This window comes from Opisthorchis viverrini, assembly GCF_000715545.1.
Source record: "Opisthorchis viverrini unplaced genomic scaffold opera_v5_39, whole genome shotgun sequence".
NCBI lineage: Eukaryota > Metazoa > Platyhelminthes > Trematoda > Opisthorchiida > Opisthorchiidae > Opisthorchis > Opisthorchis viverrini.
The window spans coordinates 1,900,276-1,924,938 of NW_008751696.1; the positions used below are offsets into that span (position 1 = coordinate 1,900,276).

General features: G+C 44.5%; 1 protein-coding gene across 1 annotated transcript in view; it reads left to right on the plus strand.

Moving 5' to 3' along the window:
- The window catches only part of T265_03001 (hypothetical protein), a gene marked incomplete at both ends in the record, with an annotated part of 68,457 nt that extends 45,011 nt beyond the window's left edge, over positions 1 to 23,446 (plus strand). The window contains 9 exons of the mRNA XM_009167380.1: positions 3,933 to 4,030; positions 5,752 to 5,932; positions 7,018 to 7,117; positions 10,221 to 10,375; positions 11,751 to 11,930; positions 19,659 to 19,771; positions 19,944 to 20,052; positions 22,599 to 22,703; positions 23,306 to 23,446. Coding sequence (XP_009165644.1) covers positions 3,933 to 4,030; positions 5,752 to 5,932; positions 7,018 to 7,117; positions 10,221 to 10,375; positions 11,751 to 11,930; positions 19,659 to 19,771; positions 19,944 to 20,052; positions 22,599 to 22,703; positions 23,306 to 23,386 — 1,122 coding nt within the window. The remainder of the gene's footprint in view (positions 1 to 3,932; positions 4,031 to 5,751; positions 5,933 to 7,017; positions 7,118 to 10,220; positions 10,376 to 11,750; positions 11,931 to 19,658; positions 19,772 to 19,943; positions 20,053 to 22,598; positions 22,704 to 23,305) is intronic.
- Between the last annotated feature and the right edge of the window lie 1,217 nt (positions 23,447 to 24,663).

Genomic DNA, 24,663 nt, shown 5'->3' on the forward strand with positions numbered 1-24,663 from the left:
TCTGTGCTTGGCTGGAGACGTTGCAAGAAATGGCGGCTAATCGATGTCAGTGGCGTTCGTGCTGTCAGTTTCTTTCCAGATTGTCTGATTGAGCGGTTGGAGGTGCAGGCACCTCAGTATGCTTGACATAAGCCAGCACTAGGTCCCCTCCCTCCCCCACTCTTTTTCTCTTCTCTTCTCTGTAGGACTTTTAATACAATTATATATATATGTATATATATACATATATATATATAACTAGACAAACCTTATGGTTGTACGGCAGTGAAGCACCAGTGCCAACACTGATGTTGCTGTCATTGATGATGATGATGATGTTGCTGCTGCTGATGATGATGTTGATGATCTCAGAGGACAACTGTCCAATTTTTATTCTACTACGATTAATTAGCAAAGGAGGTCAAGCCTAATCGAGTATCAAACCAAGCAAACTGCTAGGCTGGGTTTACTGGTGCATCTGTGTAAACACAAGAAAAATGATGATGTTGATGATCGCAGAGGACAACTGTCCAAGTTTTATTCTACTACACTCGATTTGCAAAGGAGGTCAAGCCTAATCGAATATCAAACGAAGCAAACTGCTAGGCTGGGTTTACTGGTGCATCTGTGTAAAAGACCACAAGAAAACGGTGGGAAAAAAGGAAATGGAACACTAGGATTCACCTTCACAGCAATTAGTGCCGAATTCATAATCCCATTTACATGAGGTCTGCGTCAGCGCGTCCAACAGTGTCGGTTTGTCATCTGTCTGATCCAACCTTACCCCACAAGCTTGTGACCTAACAGTCTTACGTTACTCAGCACACGCAAGTGCCTTTCACGATTTTCCTTCAACCACTAGTAACATATGTGACACTACATCATAGTTAACACTACCTCGGTATATCAGTGGTTTTTAAATCCTAGCCATTTGTTCATTGAAAAGCGTCAACCCAAGTGGTCCGTTTCATGTAGTAAATCCACTCTATTTCCTCCAAACTATTTCAGTGTGTGTTATGTATTCAACACTGCATTCGCACCTCCGGATTCTTGACCCGAATGCGACTGGAGTAGACAGTGCGTACGATGCTATTGTTGGGACGCGGCTTGATGGTAGGCATGTCTGAGACTGAGATCCCAGATTGGTAGGATAAATCGATATTCGGGCCAGCGAAATTGCCTTAGTCGAAACATCAGTGTGTTAAGGTGTTTCTTGTGTATTGCTCACGATTCAGTTACTCCTATCACTCGCAGGTCAAAAGTGGAGCGACCTCGGTCACGTGGTTCTTGAACAAATGTTATACAGACCGACCCCCCACACCGTCGGTCCTAGTACATCTCCAGGTCTGATTAGTCTTCCGCTGCGGAGGCAAGCGTGAACAGTGACAAGGCAGATAGTAACGAATGAGAGAATCAGACTTTGACCTGTCCGTGCAATAAACCGTCAATCGAAATCTGTTGGACAGGCTAATGGAACGGAGACAGTGGTATGGTGGACACCACGGAGGAAGCTGACTACTTATCAGTAGCGTGAAATAATGTAGTTTGAATATTTCGAATCTTGCAAAGGATCAACAGTTCCACCAAAACAGCAGTCAGCTAACTGGAGTCAGTTCATTTCTCTGGCATAAAAGGAACTACAGCCGTTGTTAGACAGCCATCTGCACAACTTTACCCTCCAAGGTGACCTGATACTGTACCCCATTAACACCGTTGGACTTGCATTACTTCTGGTGTCTGTTCTCCAATCAATTTGACGCTGAAATTGTCTACCGTCGAAAAGCTATTGTACTATCCTGTGCTAAGGCCGTGATCTCAAAGCGAGTAATTGGGTAATTAGCCTTAACGCACGACCTAGGTGTCCTGACAGGTAACGTGTAGTCTAATTCACCGACGGACGGTAACTAATAATTACGGTGAAACCTGCGTGTGTTCAGTAGTCGCAGTTGGGCAGTGAACAATAAACTGAATTGGACCTGAGCGGACAGTATAGATAGGTAGACCTCAGTTCTATAGAAAATTAACAGCAAATCGCGAGGAGAATCAAAGACTTGCGGCAAGATTGAACCTTGGCGAGTTAGTAACACGGGATGGCACACGAAGGACGGTGCGCTATCTGACAAATTAAAAGGGAAAAATGTTGCTCATTTCAAAGTGGGGCAGATTTTCAACAACAAACCCAGAAATGAATGTGAACAAATTGACTATAGAAAAACGGTTGATATAGAGTCGATTTTGTATAAAATAAAATAGTTCAGTCTTGAAACTTGAGCAGTCACCGGAAGGGTAATGAATTAGCCTAAGGAATAGGGAAACAAATGAGTATGTCACGTAATTAACAGCTATGCTAGATCTTCATTTGGTGTTGGATTTCCTCCAGAAGTTGAAAGTGCGCTGGCATTGTGCGCAGTTATGCTTGTCATCCCCCCCCCCACACACACACACCCGTCGCCTTGGGTAGTGCTTTATTGGACTCTGGACTATGCTAGAAACCACGGTTGAGCACCCTGCTGCGTAACAACTATCCCGTTAAGCGTTCAATAATGTGAGGCAGGCTAGGGGTGGCCCGTAGGATGACTTTCGTCCTACCACAGGGCAAGTAGGACCGGACCTGTTTTCCAGAGAATTTCACACTCAACCGTAAACAACGAAAAGTGCTGTTGGGGACTCACTCTTTATGGGATTGGGCCCACTTCGGAGAACCTTTCCCAAAACGGACAAGTAGTTTTACGAGCGTCTACGGACGTCCGTGTAGGTTTTTGCGCATGCATGGTACGAGTTGGTGGCTTGAGAACAATAACCGAATAACAGTGGATGTTATCTTGTTCTTTGATGTGTATGTTGCAGTTCACTTGTTGCGAGTCGCCGATCCAATCTTCTTGTCTTCGTTCACTTCATCCTTATTATCCGTGAGTCATGGGCACCTGCAGGTTTGCACATGTCGGATTTTTTGATATCTGCTACTTAGGCAAGGCACTAACAACAAATGTATTACGTCAAAGTTTGACTCACCTACCTTCCGTTCATTTGGTCAGGGATATGACTACGAGTCAAAGTAACACGTGTTTTAATTCATACACACATATGCAAATTAATTTAGTGTTACCGGGAAACTCGACTGGTCATTAGCCAAATTCACTCAAAGTATCGCGTCAAGTTTCGCCCGCGAACCGAATGTAACAATACCAGCGCAGCCAAAACCGGTTGAAACTACTTTTTTTAATTTTATGTTGGTGGTGATGTGAGGAGATTTTGACATTTTAAATAGATTTCATCCTGCATGTGAAACCAGGCTGTGTTGAAAAGTTCTACAGCTGTTCCATCCTTATTGAGAATCAACAGCGCTACGTATCTCACGAAACCCCAGGGACCCGTGACTCCCCGGTATTAGTTTGGGCTTTCAAACGTTCGGCCACGAGCGGCCGGACAGCTGCGTGATTCACTTGCACTTAGACAGGATAAAGCGCCCCCATCCTCCAATCACGAATTCACATCACGTGGTCACGTGTTGACTGAGTGATCTAGTAACGACGTCTCAGGTGGAAGGTTAATGTAAATGTTGTGTTTCCCTTTCTAAGCATATTACTTCGTGCTCGTGTACATCGGTGGCATCACGCGATGTTGTCTGCGCCGGTGACGAATAAATGCTGCTCAGTTTTGTCTAGGATCAAGTTAATCACACTGCTGTTTATTTTCTTTTCGAAAGCTTGCATATTAGTGAACTTCCTCAACGAGGATGGAAAGCTATGCAATATTTCTTGGCTCTTCAGAACTTGATTAGTGATTATTGATTCAAAGAACTGCTTAAGTGATGCTCGAGAATGTTTCTTTACAACCACGCTAGGCTCTGACGAACTGTTTCCCTCGCTGGACGACCTTTCTAACAACATTCATTCTGGCTAGTAGCACCAGGGTTGGCTTTGCTTGAAAACCGGTTCTGATTGTCCATTCAGCCCACAGGATCAGAACCGAAACTAGTTCGAACATTCAAACCGAGGACTGTTGGCAGGACTACGTCCTGGTCCGATGTGAAGAATGATTTGCACGTCACGTGAGTTACTCTCTGTTGTTGTGTTCTTTGCCAGTGAGTTATATTTTTGCGGCTGTACGTTTGACATTATTCTGACCATTTCGTTTACTAGGTAAAGAATCTCAGCTGTGGTAGCTAGAGAGGAATTAATTGAAGAAAATCTTGAATCACCTGTAACGGAAACAAGTTGATCAGCTGGGTTCCAGGTGAGTCTCTCGCAAAATAAAATTGGTTTGCAAATAAGTGTATATTCGCTAATTTCGTGCAATTTGGTTTCAAGTAGAAAATAAGGTTGGCTGAAACTCGGGGACTGCACCTACCTGATGAGTCCCAAGAAGGGTGGAACCGGTCGTGGGCTGTCGATGGATTTTCAGCAAACTTATGAGTAGTACATGAAGAAAATCTTGTTGAAATGTCCCATTTGTTATACTTTGATGGCACAAAAATATTAAACCTCACGATGACCTCCGACTGAAACAACCTCTGAGTGTAGGGCTTCTTGGCCTTTCTAGAACCTTCGTTGTAGATCATACGCAGGTTGTGGCTGACATAGAGTGCTGTCGTGAATGTCGCATGATAGTAACCCCTCTTCTGAACAATCCGTTCTTGAAGACTGCTGTATGAGCCCGGTCAAGGTCAAACCGTGCGCTGCAACAGTGTGATCCATACAGCTTTGTGAATAATAGATGTGGCCTTTACGGACAGACCGTCGGTACCTCTGAAGCCTTTCCCGGTTTGGTGAACCCATCCGACTAGCAATGGCGACGTATGCTTAATGGGGAAAAAACCTCATCACTAGGGAAGAGGCATCCGTAAATTACCCTTGTTAGGTCATGAACTTCACATTTCAGAGGACCGCCAATCTTTCAGAGTCCTTTTGGCCCAGTCGTATGAAAACCTACTAAAGGTGAATAGTCCATGACATGGGAACAAAGTTCAGGCACACTTGATAGCATGCAATATGTTTTTTCTCAGCAAAATTACTATCCTGTCATCTTCTGCGGTCCACAACACAAACTTCTACATCCCACCTCGAGGTGGTGGAGAAGTCCCTCACTATTCAATCACCTCGCACGAAACAGAAGGCTGTAAATCGCGTAAGAAAGTACCTGTGTAGCGGTGGATACTACTGATGAGGCATGTAAGTAGTATTTTTCGTAAATCCGCTTCGCGTCTCCTTAAAAGTGAGATTGATTACGGAATTTCTGGAGCCACTATGTAGCATTTGCTTGCATTTGATTAACAGTCAGTGAATATCCAGGAAAGTTCAGGAAGACGCGTTCAAGGAGAAGATGGATATTAAGTTTGTGTAAACAAGATGCATATGAGAGTTTCGCTTCCCTGTTCAATAGTTTGCGACTGTTTAGTTGGTGTTTTCTGATAAACAACTCCGTGGCGAAGGCCTTCCTCCTTTCATCTGTAGTATGTTGTATTCGCCGCACGTGGATTGGGCTTCAGCACACTTGGAGCCTCCATTCCCTAGCGCCCTTCCAGTTGTATAAAAGTGGTTATGCCAACGTTGTTGAAGACCAATTGCCCTTTGGATGATGTGCTTTACTTTCTAGTGTTTTCCTTTAGTATCAGTACTCTTTGGCCCGTGTGACGTGAATATTTTATAGATGCCTACTGTTCATTACAATGGCTAGGGTACTTGTACCTTTTTTTCAAACTTGTCACAAAATTGTACCTTCCTCGTGGATCGTTAACTAATCTTCATCGGTCACTCATATCGTTTATCTCAGATCCCTCGGAACCTATCTCACTGGTCATTTAGCCCATCTGGATACATCCCATTTGAACTCGATTCGTGATCGCTGGCTGGATCCAGGATCTTATCCAGTGGTTCCAAGCTACCCAATACATCTGTCTGACTTTGCCCGTGGACCAGCTGTGGAGGGATGTGGGTCATCTGTTATCGATCAGGTACAGTGTACCTTAAAATCCATTGTCGTGCCTCATTTATATCATGAAGCCCCCCATATTTCACACACCTCACAATTTTCCAAACCGGGTAGATTTTCGTTCGGACTGGAGTACTTATTCGTATTTTAGACGTTGACCTTCACTTATACTACCTTTAAAATTTGTTCGTCCGACCATTTTTTGTATAGCTCTCGTTACCTTTGTTGGACGCAGGTGTTAGCCCACCTGTTACCATATTAAGTCACTAGTTTGAACGATGTTTCCAGCAGGGGAGGGGAATGCATCCATTCTTATCAGAGATGGATCTTGTGTAGGCTGTCATCATCTGGATATCGTCTTTCGGTGCGTCTTTTCGAACCACTTAGGGAGTTATTTTTTCCACATGAATCCATTATCCCATATCTGTCCTCTGGACAGCACTGCACATCATAGCTAAGTGAATTATTCTGTGTTTTTTATTCCCACTTCTGATTGTGCAACTCTGGGTGGTATGCGTACTTGTTCAAGAATTACCCTCACAAATTTTACCTCGTACGTATCTGAATCTTATGCGGCTGTTGCGATCTCCGAATGCTGGTTTCAGTATAACACCCAGATAGCCAGGAAAGAAGTTTTTTTCCAAAGCCCATCCCGTACCTCGTAGCTTCGTGTGTTTGTCTGGTCTGTTGCCTCAACAGCGTATGGTCTACTGAAGATTCATCGACGTGTGTTGAATGGCTGACAGATATCAGCATGTTTTTCGTCTTAATTTGGATGAATTAACTCTTAACTCTAAGCTACGTGATTCACCATTTGACCTTGTGATGTTCATACTAGCGCGATCAAGCTGATTTTTGAGTTCATGGTTTTTAGAGCAGACAACCATAGGTATCTTTGGTTACAGGGCTGTTTTCACTCAGACTCAAGTTCTTGATCTTCTTTCGGTTTCATCTCTGCCTCCTATACGCTCGCCCTTCCCGGTTTCAATTCAACAGGCAATTCGACTGCTTCCCAGTCCTGGGGATTTGCTCAAACAGACCTATCCAGATTCTTCGGGCAATGAGACTTCTGATTGCTGTTGAATCNCTGGGGATTTGCTCAAACAGACCCATCCAGATTCTTCGGGCAATGAGACTTCTGATTGGCTGTTGAATCCCTACACGACCTGTTATTTGGTTGGGTCGGCCAGTCTGCCTGCTTTCGCTGGTAGGTGCTATGGGGAACGTGCACGCGCCCGAAGTCCCGTAGTGATATCAGTTTTCGGCGTTACCGCTGTGTTCGCCTTCTTTACTGAACATCTGGCCATGACTCATGCAATTAACAGTAGTCAATTTATTATCTACCAAACTATGTAAAAAGTCTAGCGTTATTCCTTGAAATTAAGAAAAACGTAGAGTGGCGTTTTTGACCACCTTGTGGTGCCCATTCGTAAAGCTCCAGTCTAACCGGCATCCAACTCTTCAAAAAACGTGTACTGGGTATGCTATGGGTGTAGGATCGTGAAGTGACAGACTAGACATCACGTAACTTTCATAGCATGATGCGCGCTGAATGCCGTCGAACTGCTCTCATCCCGTGTTGAGATGTGACCTCCACAAAAGCCTGCAACTAAGTCGGACCGTCTCAAAGCAATTAACACCACAAAGAACGTCCATATATATGAAGGAACGGGGGAATAGGAGAGCTACCGGTTTCGGAGTTCTGCTGACAAGTTGTACCATGACATGGCTCCGCACCGCAGCTCCGGGATAGAGAACGAACGAATATCCGTGTACTGAATTCCGACGTTCCAGTAGGCGGCTGAATCTAGGGGTAGATATAACAGCCAATCGGTACATGACACTCATCGAGCGGAAATCGCACACAACGAGCCTCTCAGTATTGATTACCAAGTGAGTGAACATTCCGCTCAGACCTAAACCCATTTTCGTTCCCCTGTCTGACTGGTCGCAATAAACAGCTAGCTAGCCTGGAAATCAGTCGCCTCAGAATTTTGACGTCAACCGACACGGTTGTTCAAATTACGGCTCACCAAAGCAGTCACCTGCATGGGACAATTAGCTGTTTCGTTTTCTGTAACATTTTTAACTAGATTATGTGGTTATTAATGTGAGAATGCTTGTGGAAACCACCTGCCGGTAACCGTGGTAGCTCAAACAGTTTCTTTGTCGGACTCGTTAGAAATGTGAACCACCGCTGTATTTCCTATCGCATACTCCTAAAGTTGTTGGCCTCACACTTTGTAATGTTACAGAACTCCCTTGTGCTTATTTCAGGAGCTTTGTTTCTTACACTGTCTTCCTTCGCGGACGTAAAGTAAGCAGATCTTATGGAAACGTCACTTGCAAGACTTTGTAAAATTGGGCACATGATAGACGCCAGGGTAACACATTCTGTGCACATAGTGCTGGTTAAAAAGACAAAGATGATCACCCTTTCGGTGCCTAGCTGCCATGCCACCTAAAGGGAGCACGGGGGCTGGGATATTGTCAGGTTGCCCAAGCCTAGACAGGAGAAGTCGAGAGGCAGAGGTCGGGTTCCAGTCACGGACCTTCCGATCAGTAGATTTGCTCTTTAACCACTTGAGCCATCTCTCCGCCACCCATAGTGCTGGTTGATATGCCATAACTCGAAGTCATGAGCATTTTGCAGTTCGGGTTGCGCAACAAGACTCGGAGGCAATTTGATATGGTCGCCGCAATGGTCAGAGTCAAGTAAATGTTTCGTAACCGATGGCTTTTTGTTTGATCCTTGCAATTCCGTTGCGTCAATAATTGCATCAGCCATTTCGAGATGTGTTCAGAAGCCGTGCCAGTGTATCACTGTAACTTCAAGTGAACTAACAAACTACACGGGAAGAAGAAATATCGGATAAAATCTCTATTCGCTCACTTTTGTAACAGAATCCTCTATTTGTGTGCACTAGGCACAGTCGTGCAGCCGGCCGAACGCGATTCAGGGCTGATGTTAATTTGCACCAGCACATTACCTCCTAGTCCCGAGGCCATACTAAGTACCGCGTATCAACCAGCACTGTGCGCACAAGGTTTTCATTCAGACCTGAGGGGATGATTGTACACAGTCAATAAGTGTCCGCCCTACAAGTGTTATTTTTTGTCTCGCTGCATGATCCTTCTTGTTGCACACCCGCGACTGAAGACAGAAAAAGAAACAATAACAGCCGTGACGTAGGTATTTCCTTTACCTTGATAAAATGAGTAGAATGAACTAAATTGCTTTATCTGGATAAATACACTCATTTGCAAATCAACTAGGTTTCACGCGAGACTCAACTAAATCTCTCGTTTATGCCATTTATTAACTACACGTGCCGCCTCCTGTTTCACTTTGTAAGATATTCGAGCTAGCGCAGTATATTTTACAAAAGAAACTAATCATAGGGTGGGCTATCGAACAGTTTTCAGTGACCTTATGAGTAGTTTCCTTTATGAAAATAAATTGTTTTGTATTTTAGAAAGATTGCTTTTTGAGGCTCTGTACCATAGGCGTCGATGGATGGGTGTTTCACATCTAATCACCCTGATCAGACTAGGTTGTGTGGTGAGTGGACGGCATGTCGCATTGAAGGCGCTGATACAGCCCACCAGTGCTGGTCGATTTCATTGAGATCGTGCGTTTGTACCCCACTTGGGCTTTGTGTGACCCATCAGCCGGTTCAGATGATTCGCTCACATTTACACGTTTCTCGATGTAACCCACATCTGTCGAACAGTCGAACTGAATTCACGAGTCCTAGGGACCCCAGCGCCTCCAACAGAAGGCATAACCAAGCGGCAGAGCTAGTCCACCCGCGTGAACCGTACTCAACACTGAGGAGTTGGATAAGTCCGTGGATGCCTCGAAATGCGGACGGAATAATTTCGCCACTTTGAAACAGAACATCAAGTGTATCTGATTCAAGCAATATCTTGATAAGAAGTATTCTGGTGCATTCGAGTAAAGTCCTTATGTGGAGTTTATACTACTACTACAACAAAATTCCACGCTGTAACTGCTTTTTCACTCCGGGCAAGCATTGGTTTCGAGTGAAATTCGCATAGTCGATAGAGTCCAAATTTTCTGGGAAAGACAGTAAGTTTATGATGTTTAACACTCATACCTGATAAGATACAAGATTCAAAGTCCTAGGGGAAAGTCACTTCGGTGTCGCACTGTGAACATGTTCAGTACGCCTAGTTTTCTTCTCAGATAATTCACTTAACTAGTTTACGCGTTCCAATTTTGGAATATTTCTCAATTCTTCTTTGTGCCACACCATTTGATTCCTCTTTTCTCCACTTTTTCTCAGCATACTTCCTTCGACAGCAAGTCAGACCTGAAACTCCTCTTCCTCTGAGGATTGTAAGTTTAGGGTCTGTGTACGAACGTACGATGTCCGGTAACGAAGGTAATGCAAACGGTGTCCACATGCACTTTTTGAGATATATTGGATTGTCTCTTTGGGTACGTAGTTCTTACGGAGGTGAATTGTTTTACTAGATCAGAATGACGATTCTAACCCTCGATTTTATGAAGATCCAATTCCTCAAGCCACCTGTGTTTCAAAAGGCATGGAAATACCTTCGAGCATTCGTTTGAAGCCTAGTCCAGGCTTGAACACTGACTGGTAGTAAATTACAGTGTCTCTCTATTTGCATGCCGTGTTATATGTGGTTGGGTTTCAACGGTTCGTACTTGGGCTAGGCAACTGTCTGTCAATGCAGTGACTTTTGATCAAGAACACAAAAAGACTAACGCTAGTATCTTCGGATTCTTGCCCTCAGGTGAACACATATCCAGTGGTTAAAACAATGGCACCGGCGGTTAGTGTTAAGTCGGTGAGTGAAGTAAACGCGAATAAAAAAATTAGACCTCGTCTAGTTGAGCCGAGGATGATTCTAGGGTCTTCTAACACCTATCCGGTGTTTTTAGCTGCAATGCCACGGGAGGAAAGCACGAGGCCTGAGATGCTGTCAGGTTACCCAAGCCTGGACGAAAGAAGTTGAGACAGAGATTGAGTTCGAAACACGGACCCGCCGGCCAGTGATCTGCTAAGTGCCGAGTCGCGTAGCCATATTGTGTGTGTTCTATTGTGGCCAACAAACGCCCTTGGATCTATATTGGCAACCTAGGGGATAATTTTCAGGTGACTTGAAGTAAATTTCTTGGGTTCATTATGTGGTCAATAGACACGTGACCGCTGGTCATCGATGGCGCAACACATCTGTTAGACAGACCATACGGTTGACCCACCTCAAGATTCAACTGCGTACCCGTGGCCCGAAGTTGTTGGCCTTTGGTATACCCAGAAATTACTGATTTAAGCCGTCTAAATTCCCTAGGGCTGACCCCGCCCCCTGTCACAAAAACTCATGTGAGGTTCGATGTTCAATCCTTCTTTCCACTTGACATGTGACGCGATCGAACTTTTGTCTGTGATAATGGATGCAGTGTTTTTCTGGCATGGATATTTTCCTGACCCTTCTCCAAGTGTCGTGAGCCCAACCTGGCTGGTCTAGGAAAGGTGAGAAAGAGATTACACAATCGTACCTTGGGTGTGGACCGGCCTCTTCCCTTGAGTCTGAAAATGAACAGTGGTTTTCTGATAAACCATAGTCTTCGTGTCGCTACCGACAAATTCCTTCGAGATGATGGGACATACGACCATGGACTGTATCTACCAATGGGTTGCCTCTAGCGGGTAGACTTAAAGGGACGGATTCTTCACAAAACTCGTTACAGTCGATTTAGTACGCCTTAGTTTCTTGATGATGGTTTGTTATAAATCTGTCTGGATAGCAGTTAGCTCTCAGCATGCTAGCGGTGTGCTTCACTTCAGCTTCTAATAGGTTATCAGAGCACGTCTGTCCAGCTCCCTTCTTTAAGGAGCTGTGTCAATACTTTTCGCGATTGTTGGTCTGTTCACCGAGTTTGGCAGTTGGATTGCAAACGTTTCATCAACACTCGAGGTGACATCGTCAGTGCAAGTTTGAATGGGGAAATCCCTCCTCTTCTGTCTGTGCTTATATGGTTTTTGAACAGTATCTAATAACTCAAAAGTATGTCCGAAGTGGCCTTCGCGTAATTTTGTTTGTTAGCTGTCGGCTGAAGTCCATATGTGCTTTTTGTATACAGATCTCCCGAAAAAGACGTTGGTAACCTGGTTAGATCGACATCTCAGAAGCAAAGCGAAATATCCATTCTACGTTTCAGGAGTGAACAGGCTTGCTTGAAGGTTTCCGTGAGGGTAGCAACTTTTGAATGATTTCACACAGATAAAAAATATCATCAGTAAAAGTGTGTGCTCAAAATCACGTTATTTAATTGATCGAATTCAAGCTCACACATGAAAACATCGCCCGTTAGAGCGTAAAACGGAGAGCCCTTAAAAACTCCGTCGGTTTGTCGATAAAATTTTAAATTGCAATTACACATTAGCCTAACAGCGTAAAATTAATACCCTTGAGTAAACAATGGGGTAGGGATTGTCGAGTCTAATTAATCTGCAGTCGTCTAGTATAGCCTCCATAAACAGGTGTGTGGCATCGTTTTCAGCAACCTTATAAGTAGTGTGTTACGTCTAGACGTTCTTCGGAATTTGTGAGGTTTACTCAATTGGATTACAAAAATTGTGCTGAAACAAAGCATGCTTTTCGGCGGCCTCCGAGCAAGACTTGTACCTAATAATAACATCGCGTGTTGGTAGTGCTTGGAGATTTTGGCATTTTTAATGAAGATTTCGGTCTTTAGGTGAAGTGACTCTATGCTGAAAAGTCGAGGAGCACTGGAGCTGTTTCATGATTGTTGGGAATCGTCAGCAGTACGCATCTCACGAAACTCCGGGGAGCCTCGAACCCAGTCAGTAGTTTGAATACCCAAGCTTTCGTGAGCCACTGATCAGCACTGTGATGAGAGACAAGATATAGCATCGCTCATCCTTCAGTCACTGGATCCATATCAGTCGTCAAGCAGTATGAGGCCGTGAGAGAAACTCACATTGAATCAGCTGGTTAGACAACGCAAAGATCCAGAACATCTTAAGTATTGAGTCAGGATACATATGCACTTTGGGTAGATTCACTGAACAGAAGAATAGAAACCTCTATCTTCTTGTAACACGCAGCGACCTTCAACGTTACCTTCATAAATCATTTCTGCTCACCGGTATCCTGGCAGATCACTAGCCATCTACGAGTACAACTATCACAAAATCCCTCACCTGCCGTAGGTTTATTCAAAAAGGGCCTGGGGAACGTACAGCCAACAAATACTCGAGAGATCTGGCGGCATTCGAAGCGAGTTTCACAACCATGAAAACGCTATCCAATCCTAACAGAGTTCGAAGATCCTACAAGACCACCGTGTCATTCTAGTGCTTTAGGTGCATGTTAATGCCCTACATCCAAGTTCAGTGGTTTTCAACTGGGTTATTCCACTCTACCATGAAATCTCAAGGTCGTGAAAAGGATGTGATGGCTGCAGACTCGCAGGCGTAGACTTGTGCATTACTGGTTGGGCCTGTTCCACTTTATGTTTGAAGACTTTCTCTTCTCGTTTTACGGTGAAACTTGAATAAATTCATCTGTTCTTTCAACCCGACTTTTTAAGTTGGGCAACATTGGCTGATTAAACGACCTTTGTCCTTACCCGTGCATGACGCTAGGGACGTTCCCAGTTACTGATCTGGTGGGTGTGTCCGTTGCGCAAACGATGCAACTATAGCTCTGTCAATATAACCCTGTTCACTACTGTTGCATATAAAGCTTGAATGTAATTCGTCAAATTACATGTTGCTAATGTCTTGGGTTGCTTTTTGTCCCTTTCACTCTCGCTTCCCTATATGCTGTCAAAGACCCTGTCGTTCCAAACGTCCAAGCATTCACCCAGAGGAGGCAGGTAGGATTGCTCATTTTATCCTGGACGATTTTTGTACGTGTGTGTGCGCACTCGATTTGCGTTTTTTCCCAATTCTATGCGTTATCTTTTCTCGCTGAATAATATTCAATCAAATTATGATACGATCGATGGTAATAGATCACCAGTTCCGTTTTCCCTATCGTTCTCCCCGAACCACCATTACGTCAACAATATGGATTTTCATTCGGTTACCATGATTGTGTACTGTGCCGCCTCACCGTGGTCGTCACATGTTGACAACATATGCATTCACCGACTTTTTTCACCGCATGCTGTCTGGCCAGTCCTATCGGCTGCATCAGCAGATGGAGCTGCCGCTGGCGATGTAGACCGCTACCTCACAAGATCTAACATGTGTGTGAGTGCGCATCTTTCCATATGTCGGAACTTGTGCTGCGCTCATGATCAAATCAATTTTGCTGCTGCTAATCTATTCAGAAATGTCTTGAGGCAACGCATCTAGGAATGTCCGATATTGGCCCCTTGCAGGACATCCAAGTTGACCTTTAGCTCGCATCTTAGGCTCTTTTGTCCTTGGCTCTCAGTAAAACATATGTTGGTCTAACCTATTCCCATAACCGCTTACGGTAACCCCTTCTCGTCTAACGTATGGATCAGATCAGATCATAACTAATTTAGTCGTACCACGTGCGTATAGCCTTTAAATGCTGCTGCGAACATGGCAGATTTAGACATAACCGCAGTGTACCTCGTGCATCATGTGTGCACTTCATTGGCAAGCCCGCATACCTACTCATCCCCGCACTGACGATGTTTATCTCGATTGATGATGAATTGTTTGTGATCCAACTACCAAGCTTGGCGAACAGACCAACAGTTAAGCTGCGCACCCGAGCAACATTTCCAGCGTGCCTATTAGCCCACATTTAGCTCTTGATGGTACCGTAGAAATTTTGTCTAGTGACTGAATCCAGAAGCAAATAGCAAACGGCTGAGAGTTGTGGTGGGATTGGTGGTATTCAGGCACCCGCGACGTCGTATAAATACATGTATCGGATAGTACTGTTACACGGAGAACTGCGTCGTAGCATTTGGGAAAGCTTGTTACTGCTCGGAAAATCGCTTTTGTCCAATAACCAACGACCTACGCGTGATTCGTTCCTCAGACATACCCATTCAGTTCAGGTGACAGCAACTGCAACTCCAGCAATCCGCGAAGAAGTGAACATAGCTTACCATTCATACGGGCAAGGGAGATCGTACACACAGGGGACGACGTACTGTGTGTCGAGAAGCCATCTTATTGTTTCTGGACCACAGTCGTTCTGCTGGTCAAACTGACACTGATTCGCTCAACATTGTGAGTGTCACTCACAGCGTTTGAGGTGTGTAATGTTCTATTTTAGCGGTAGATATAAGTAAAGGGCTTGCTTTGTTTATCTTTCAATGGGGTTTTGTCAGCTTACGTGATCTCCTTTAGTAAGTCGCTCCAAACAAACTGTTCACTTACAAAGTGGAGTTCTTTCCGACACGTGTCTTCCATATATTTATTTATGGTTGTATCGGCCAAGTGTCGCACAAAGTTGTCAATGTTTAAACGGAATGAAGCTGCCTAAACGGTGTGTTTACCACTACTAACTGTCCTCCCTTAAGCCGATCCGTTTGACCTCCGTGGGTATCTAGGAAGGCTATTGCCCGTTCCATCTTTCTCTTAAGCGTAAGCTCCATTGCACATTGCTGATGCAGCTTCGGATAGTGCTTGTCCCTGGTGCGCATGATGTCATCAACATGCCTGCGTTACGTTGCCAATTGGTCATTCGTGGTCTTCACGACATGTTATCCGGATTGCTCACAAACGCATCTGCAAATAGGGGACACAGTGGCGAGCGCAGCTATTCTCCAGCACGTGCTTCGAGGTGCAATTGGTCAGTGAAATTCACAACACCGACTGTCGCTTGTGAAGATGTGACAGCGCCTTCGTGTTTTCCATACAGCTAGTGCTCTAACGAGAAGTAACACATGGGAATGTAATTTACAATCCTTGAATTAGAACAAGCAGGTATTCGGTTGTTGAAGTAACTCACTCTACTCAGGAAAGTTGATTAGAACTGATTCTCCCTCGCTGAATTTTAGAAGCAGATTGATGATGCGAAGACGGTAACAAGGCTATTCCTGACCATCGGGCCATTCGCCTAGGCGTGGTTCTACGTAGGATCAGGGTTGCTTGGTGTCTGGACCTTGGTAGAACCTACACTGCCTGTTTGGAACATACCATCCAACCAAAGGTTTTCACCAGGCTACTAAACGACTCTCTTTCCGATTAATCCCGTCCATCTTGTCTGTCCGTCATTGCTCGCTAGAAAAACGGTCCAAGTCGATTTTACTGACATACGTCAATTCCAGTTTGTAATATACAACCTAGTGGAGACATAATTTGCAAAGTTTGTTGGGGAGAGACGTCACGTCGGGATCGAGTGTGGGAATTTCTTCCAATGGTTATCCTATCCGTGGATTTTCCGGGTTATACAAATGGGAATTTCATGTCGTTCTCGTCCGACTAGCCGAAAAAGAACAGGTGATCAAGTTCTGTTTTCTTTGATGTCCACTTCAGCCTATCTTCTTCGGGAACTTGTGTAGTTAGTCGCTTTTTCTCTCGCTTCTGGTGCACTTTTATTTTTTGTCATCAAAGACTGAAATACCACCTGACAGTCACCATGTGATAGGGAGGCGGACAGCACCGGTGGCGATTTTTATCCACCGGTAGCTAGTCTGTTTTAAAATTGGGTCCGCCTGGTGCCGTCATTTCGGGTTGTTGTGTCGTCCCGCCGGTTTCAACTTTCGGCAATATGCACATCCAGGGTTCGTAGACCTACCCGGTAGACTGCATTTTGCCTGATCACTACAGAAGACGGCAACTTTTTCATAACGTATGGTATGCGTACGAATTGTACGGTTGGTAGATCATTCTACCATACTTCCTTTCTACGGAATTTGGTAGAGCAGTTCAGTTTACCAGTTGTAAACGATGCACCAAGTGTACCCAACTGGCTCAGTTTCAATCACCGGAAAATATGAGAGTGTGGGAGATACAGCCAAGCACTGGAGGCGATGGCGTGATCCGTTAGTTTGCCTTGTATATCGCTCTGAGGGAACGGAGGCAGCTAAATACTGAAGAAGAAAGCTTTGGTGCAGGAGCTCCACTGACTGCGTGATTGAGGTATCTGCTAGTGTCATTCATCATCAATGAGTTGAGTCCCTGGGTCTCGATCCAGGCTAAGACCAAGACCATCAAGCCAAGTGATCAGTCGACCTCGCTTGATAACTAAAATTCATGACAACCTGTTTGTTTTCCCTCTTCTTCTATCATGAGCGTCGCAGAAAAGGCCGTTAAAACATAACCAAATTCTGACGCCTAGAGCCGCAATTGGGCGTTTATGTCAAAGTCCTAGGTTGAGGCACTTGATCATTCTTTTATCTGGATTTCATGCCCCTCTGCCATGAATTCCACAGCCACGAAAAATGTCATCCCAAGCAACCAGCGAGTTATTCGGGATCAGATAGTCGGACAGTAGCACTAAGATGCCCAAATCATTTTTTTTGAGTTTCTAATGGCATTCAGTTGGCTTGCTCGCAGAAATTTACTGAGAACTGAGCATCTGTGAGCCACCTGGGTGGCAAATTGATTTTGTCTAAACTTCAAAAGTACACACTGGACTACTTTTTCGGATTGTCAGCTGGACCACAGGATACCGATGGTTTAGTAAATCACCAATCTCAGACAGCCTTAGCTATGGTCACCTGTTAAGACGCTGTAAACTCTGTCTGCACAAATGTTCACTTGTGTGCTCGCTTGGATTGCATGTTAACCACTGTTGTGGGAATGGAAGTTAAGTGCACACACGTGGTTCAGCAGGGAAACATACCCAACGCGCAACGAAACACTGATCTGGTATTGACGTGAGACTCGTATGAAATTGACNCAACGCGCAACAAAACACTGATCTGGTATTGACGTGAGACTCGTATGAAATTGACCTCAATTTCTTCCAATGCGCAAAGGCCTCCTCAGTTCGTGCTTCGCTATAAACGAGCGATTAAACTAAGATTCGGTCCCATCCGCCAACTTAACTACCGAGTGGGTATGTATTGCAACATATATATCATTTGGTATTCAAGTAGGAAATAAATCTGATTGAGATTTTGAAGCCTAGACCCACCACGTAAACGTCAAGAAGGGCGAAACCGGTGGTGGTCTGTGCGGAGTTTTCATCGACCTTGTGAGTAATATAGACGACCCAGTAATTCTCATGGTTGTGACGATCGATTGACCCACGTGTCAGGACTTCGAATTCAGGTAGCGCCACAGACGCTCCAGACCCACTGGCTAACTTTTGATTTCGTTGTGGGTGGTGGCGGGATATGTGGTGTTCGCACTCACATCACTTTCACTTGAACAGTCATCTTCCTGTATTGGCGTAATTACCCTAGGATACCAATCACATCGCTCAAACGTGGGCAGAGTCGCCTGTTCGCATGTGGAGTTTCAGATGCGTTCAATGTGCGCCTTAGGATTGATGATGACACGTTCACCTTGCATGTCAGATGTCCGGAGTTCAAACCCCGGCACGGTCATAGGATATGCACTGCTGATGAGCTCCAATAAGAGCGAAACTCGAGTCCAGTGATTCCCCCCTTTTGGTGTGGACTCACCGGAATCACTATGTCAGCACAGGAGGACCACTTTTTCAAACGAGAGCGATGTGATTCCTCAATCACCCACAATCTCGAAATACACTCATTTGCACAGCAATATGGTCCCGACGGGAGACTCACCTGGAACCCAGATGAATCTCTCGTTTATGGTCTTCTCAGTGGACCTGATAAACGAACTGTCTGAACCATTCCGGGTTTCCCAAAGCCTTCGCGATCACTAACCGGAGGATGATGAGCGAATCTGCACTGAATGTGGAAATTTAAGTCACACACTACTTAATATATTCAGTGGGCGATTTTGTGACCCGCAGTGTAGCTCGAAAGGTTCGTAGTGGTATAGGTTAAAACAGAAGCACAAACAAGACACTTTAGTTTCCGAATCTGTGTACATCATGCAGTGAAAGTGGTGTGTGTTTTAGTGTGTCTATTTTCTACAAAAACCAGACAGTGAGCAGCGTTTGACATGGCAGAAGGAAATTAAGGGGATCACGAAAAATCTGGGTACTCTCCGTTTTCCGGGTCGGAGCCCTCAGGGGTCTCCAGTGCTTGACCGGAGACATTGCAAGATCGATACCACAGGAGTTCGCATCGTCGGTTTCTACACAGATTGTCTGAGTGACTGCTTACAGTGTTTTGAGAAGGCTCTTCCCCCTTCTTATCTTGATTATGGAGTTGAGTGTATGACTGCTAAGCACGATTTTTCTCACACCAGCGTTGCTGTTAGTCATGATGATTGCAACCGTGTTAGACGGCCACGGACTGGAAGGTCAAGGAGCACTGTGAAGCTGCCCCGTCCTTGTTTCTACTCATCTCCAATATTCATCTCACGACCTTTCCGGTAAAAGCTGGACGATATCATCTGACTGGTTGTAATGTCCAGCTTGCATTTAGGCAGAATATGGCACCTTGTATCCTAGGAACACGCATTTTGCACCACGTGATCTGGCGTTGACTGGCTGATTTGAGTAGCGGCTTCTTATACACACATTGAAAAACGTCTTATTCATGACCTCCAAGTTTACCCATTGCTCACATATTCATTATTCTCCGGCTAGAAACCTTTTGTTCTCCTCTGGAGAAGGGATTCTTTGAACCTGATTTGTGTAGCCATTACTCAAACGTGACATTCCTCTTACCCTCAAATTCTCCCTCGTAGTTATCCATCTTGGAGATCAGTTCAAACTGGCAATGCTGTACTGAGGGGTTCGATCGAATTCTGGATGATCTGTGTCGATTCTGGTCCCGTTATCAACCATCGTGGCCTCTCAGGTACACTTGAAATTGAATTTCCCGGTTTTTGTTCTCCTTGTGACGAAATCATCCCCTTCTGTAAGAAGTTTGCTTTGATTGGTCAAGGCTACATCTTGTGAATCTCATGTTTATCACGTTTATTTACTCGAGAATGGTTTTTCTGCCTAAACCATTCCACCTGCTGTTTCAGGTTGATATACACTCCAGCCTTCCAGCTTGCCGAGTACGAGATGCTCCGAGCGGTTGTCGAAGTCGTCCCAGAAGACATCACTGAAGTCTCTCACAGTGCCCCTATCCAAGTAAGCCAGTTCCGTTTATCCGGAAATGCGTATTAATTCCTTTAGTGCATCTGCTGATTTACTGGCACTAGATTCGGACGTAATGCCCAAATTTTCACCTTATTTCAACCAAGCCTTCTGTTATTTGGATGTTTGACGGAAGTGAAATCGACACTTGTTCACCGGAAATCTTCACTGTATTGACATCACTTATTAAGACAGAGATCCGACCATCTTATGGTTGCTGTGGCTCCACTGACCTGGACCGTGTTCGACTATTCAAGGCCACAAGCTTTCTGTTTCCAACACTGTTCGAAAATTAAAAATCCCACCGTTGGTTATTCACGTACGGATTCTTTAATCACTCGTAAGTGAGTGGAGCCTCTAGCTTTTGCTCGACTTTTGTTTGAAGTGACATATCTCATGGTGGATCTGAAAGCGAACTAAAAACTGGCTGGATGAGATGTAACGCTCACCATCTACAAGTCACCTTTTGTGTTGTTCATAACTTAAGCTATCAGCGGTCCCAAATGCAAGCTTCGTTCTCTCGTCCTGTAGCAGCTGAATCCGCCGTCTGGAGATTTTGCCGTCGTCTTGGGAGCACTCCCGAAGCATCCTGAGGATTGCTTGAAATCTCACTCTGTCTGACTAGCGTACATGATTAGACCATAAGCTATAGTATCACGTACCGTTCTTTAAATTCAATTTATCAGAAACTTTCGTTGCTAGGCCACAATTGGACTACCGGAACGTGTTCTTAGGACCGACCTTTCCTAACCTGTCCTTCTCAGGAGGAAGAAAGCACCGCTGTTCTCATGCTCCCACAGTACTACTTTACCCCTATATTGCTTCGTAACATGATTTCTCGAAGTACGGGTGTTCCTTCTGCTCCTATCTAGCCGTCCTGGCATGGTTGCACCACCCAGCTTTTGGCTGGGGAAGACAATCGAAACTCGAAATCATGCGCGATGCATACTCTGATCATGTCGACCTACCCGAATGCTACAAAAGCTCTGCAAAAGTGCCCTTTGTTGATCGTCCTCACTGTGGCTCATCAAGACAGGTGTCCCACACTTTTGGCAATAAAGCTGTTCACTTCCAGCCTGCAAGTGTCAAATTTTAGGATAATGGCCGCTAATCACCCGAAAAGTAAATCACTGTTTCGAAAACTGAATCTGGAGGGTAAAATTTGCATGACTTGGACCAAGTATCTCCTGAAACTGTTTGTCTTCCATTGCGCCCAACTGTTGCCTTGTTGTTCCACGTGCTGTGTAATGGATCTGATGTCTGGTTGAAAAGATTACCGGAAATGTGCGAATGTGCTTGAGAGTGCGTACTTTTTATCTGAGCATTGTTCAAGTATTGTTACGTCACGAACTTTCATATATTCACTTTCGGTTCTCTTTTGTGTTACTCTCATCAAACTAAACTCAACCAGACTAAAGTTTTTGAAAGGTTGATTACGTTTCATTCAAGTGTTTCGGGCAGGAATTTTAATGTCCCGCACTCATTTCTATCATGGGAAAACTTGAATTTCCTCTTCTTGTGGAAATTCAGTTGTGCTCCGCTGAGGAACTCGTGATCTTTCTCTATTTCCATCGGGTTGCTATTTTTATCCAGTTCGTATTGAAGACATATGAAACCACATAGGTCTTATGAGGGCTGATTTCAGATCATATCTGGTGGTGCGACAGTTTTAAGCGTTTCAGCGATACCTTCAAATGTGAGGGGTTTTAGATGCGTGGAGATACGAATACACAGGCGAACTAGTTAATACTCGGTACTGTTTTGCACACATCCACTAATGGAATATATCCGTACGGAGATTTGAAATTATACCCATTCACTTGACTCAACTGGGCATCTTCATGGAAGACAGGCTGTGATCTTGTAAAGTCCAGCTGATCGTGATTCTTTATGGACACCATCGCCTATCTTTGGTGCATCTTAGTCCATCACTTTAATTTAGGTTACTTTGTGATTCTTCGTCGTCCCACCTAGCTGCACGTTTCATCGGTACATGAGTCTGATGGTCGAATTCGTTAGATGCGGTGACAGATGTCCGTGTTTATATCACACGGTCTTCGGATCGAACGGTTGCAAAAGTGTGGTAGGTAGCTAGGCCCAACTTGTCGGATCTTCGTACGCTCAGACTTAGATAGTCAGTTCATTTTTCAGGCTTTCAAGCAGACAAATGGCGGGTGCGTTTGTTGGCGTTTGTTGTTGGTGCACCCACTGACTTTAGTGGAGCGATCGATTGAAGCTTCCTTTAATTTACTCGTTGGTTTACGCCTTGAAGACCGTCATCCAATTGTAGTATGACTGGCGACCAGGTCGAGCGAAATGCACTGCCAGAAATCTGTTGAATTCTCGTTTGACTGAGCAATCACCACTGCTACTTATACGCATGTTTTGGCAGAGAGGTGTCACCATCTCATCTGTTCCTTTGACTCTGATGTGACTACAACAATCTGTAGCGTAGCTTTATAAGCTTGGTAAGATGCATACTTTGGCCGTGATTGATTGCTTTCCGGAAACCATGTTTTTTCTCCCGTTTCTCACCCAAGCTTGCTTCGGTTTCCGTGCTTGGTGACTGGGTATCACGCCGAGTGACGACCAAAGTCTCTCACAGGACAAACCAGGAAGGTGAATCGGACGCCTATTTGCGCCAGGTCAGTAAAATGCTTTCAAAAATATACATATATGGAAAGCACTCAAAAGAGTAGAGACGTAATACCCTGTAGCTCGTTCCGGATTCATGCTAAAGTTACACAGTTCTCAGCAGTTTGGTTGACGTAAAAATTAAACCAAAAAGCCTCACTCTTTTGCTTGGAGGTCCAGACGTCCGCCACTACGAGAACCCGGCCTAACACACCTGACTGTAGATTCCACTACCTTGGATGGTAACGTTTGTCTTTTTTTTTCACCACTGGATATCGCCCTCTTGATTCGCGGCCTGTTCCGTTGTCATAACAACACTTGGTGGAACCGTCATGTTCGTCGGACAGTAGAATCTCTCACCACCTAAGATGTATTTGTTGATAATGTCTACCTTTGCATCAATTAGCTAATATTGTTGCTTCCCATCCTATTTTCACTTGTTGTTAGTTTCGACGGCGTTTGGTACCTGCCTTTCGTTGTCACCGTCACTTAGCTGCACCATCTGATCTCATCCCACAATTTCCCATAGGTAACGCTGCTTTGAACTATCTATATATATGGATGACGGACGTTGATTGATTCGCACTGTCTACCCTCTCACCTTTTTTTACAGATATACGTAAAAGTGGTCGATTCTCGGTCACTTCTCACTGCGTTTGAGCGGACTGGTCAACTGACAGTGTCTTCTGTCTAACACGGAACCGACACTCGGAGGTACTTCGAGTCCATTGTACATAGATTTTAACTGTGTTTTGTATCAACCTGATAGCAAAATTATCCAAGTAAACACAGATGTACTTTGGGACTTGTTGTTTTCATTGAGGTAGGACAGAACCTTCCCACAGTGGCCGCTGATGAGACGGGTCTGAAATGGTTCTCCTAATGGTTGACGGCGTGCAAGTTGTTGTACCCTTTTCTGGGTAGCAAATTAGATTCTCGCTACTGGTTCCAGAGGAGGAACATTGTGCATTTTGATTTGAGTAGGAACTCCTTGTTCCTTGCTAGTTGAGCAGTGGATTCGAAGAGCGTGACCAAAAGCGATCAATATTGTTGGGACAGACATTGAAGTTTTAATGTGTTAAACGTCAGTTGCTTTAATTAACTGAATTGTCCTTATCCACTTTGATAGATCAGGTAAAAACGGAACCTCGATTCCTTCGACTTTGACTCAGTGACATCGTTTGCTAAATATGTTCATCATCTTTCAGCTTAATCACATCCTCCCTGCATCTACAGGCATCCCTGTCTTCTTTGACAGAAACCTGAAGCTGGCATAATTTCCCTAATCGGCGTCACACTGCGTAACAAGTCCTTTTGGATATCCATTTCGTTTGCATCTTCTGTGATAAGACAAACTCTGACTTCATTGAGCCTTATACTCTCTAAAACGCATTGTGGATATCTGTACCTCGCAGCGTTAATCACTAGGAAACAGCTAAATATACGCTACTTGAAGTCTGCACAACCGTTGAGCAGATGGCCATAAAGGACGTTGAATTAGGGTTGGCCAACTCGGGATTAATCGTAAACAGTGTTCTTCATTCATAGCTGCACATGAACTGTGCACGTAGCTTTGGCGAACTGTTGATGATTCTGTGGGTTTATATTCTAATGATACTTTGACCCTATTTTGGTTGATTTCATTAGGTTCACATAGGATGGCCACAGTCCCGTGACATTCCAAGTCCACATGTTTGTTACATCCATAGTTCCTACACAGCATACAGCTTCTGGAGACGCGAGTACAGCAAAACCTGGTATTGATCTGGTAACTATTCAAGAAATGATAACAACTGAAAGCGTTTTTCAGCGTCTCTTGGGATAACTACAAAAATTCATTGGGTTTCTCACACTATTCGGTGTCACGTGTCATCGTCATCACTAGTATCATCAGGGACAATTACATCAGTGTTGTCATTGATGCTTCACTGCCGTACAAACACAGTTTATCTAACCATGTTCAAGACCTAA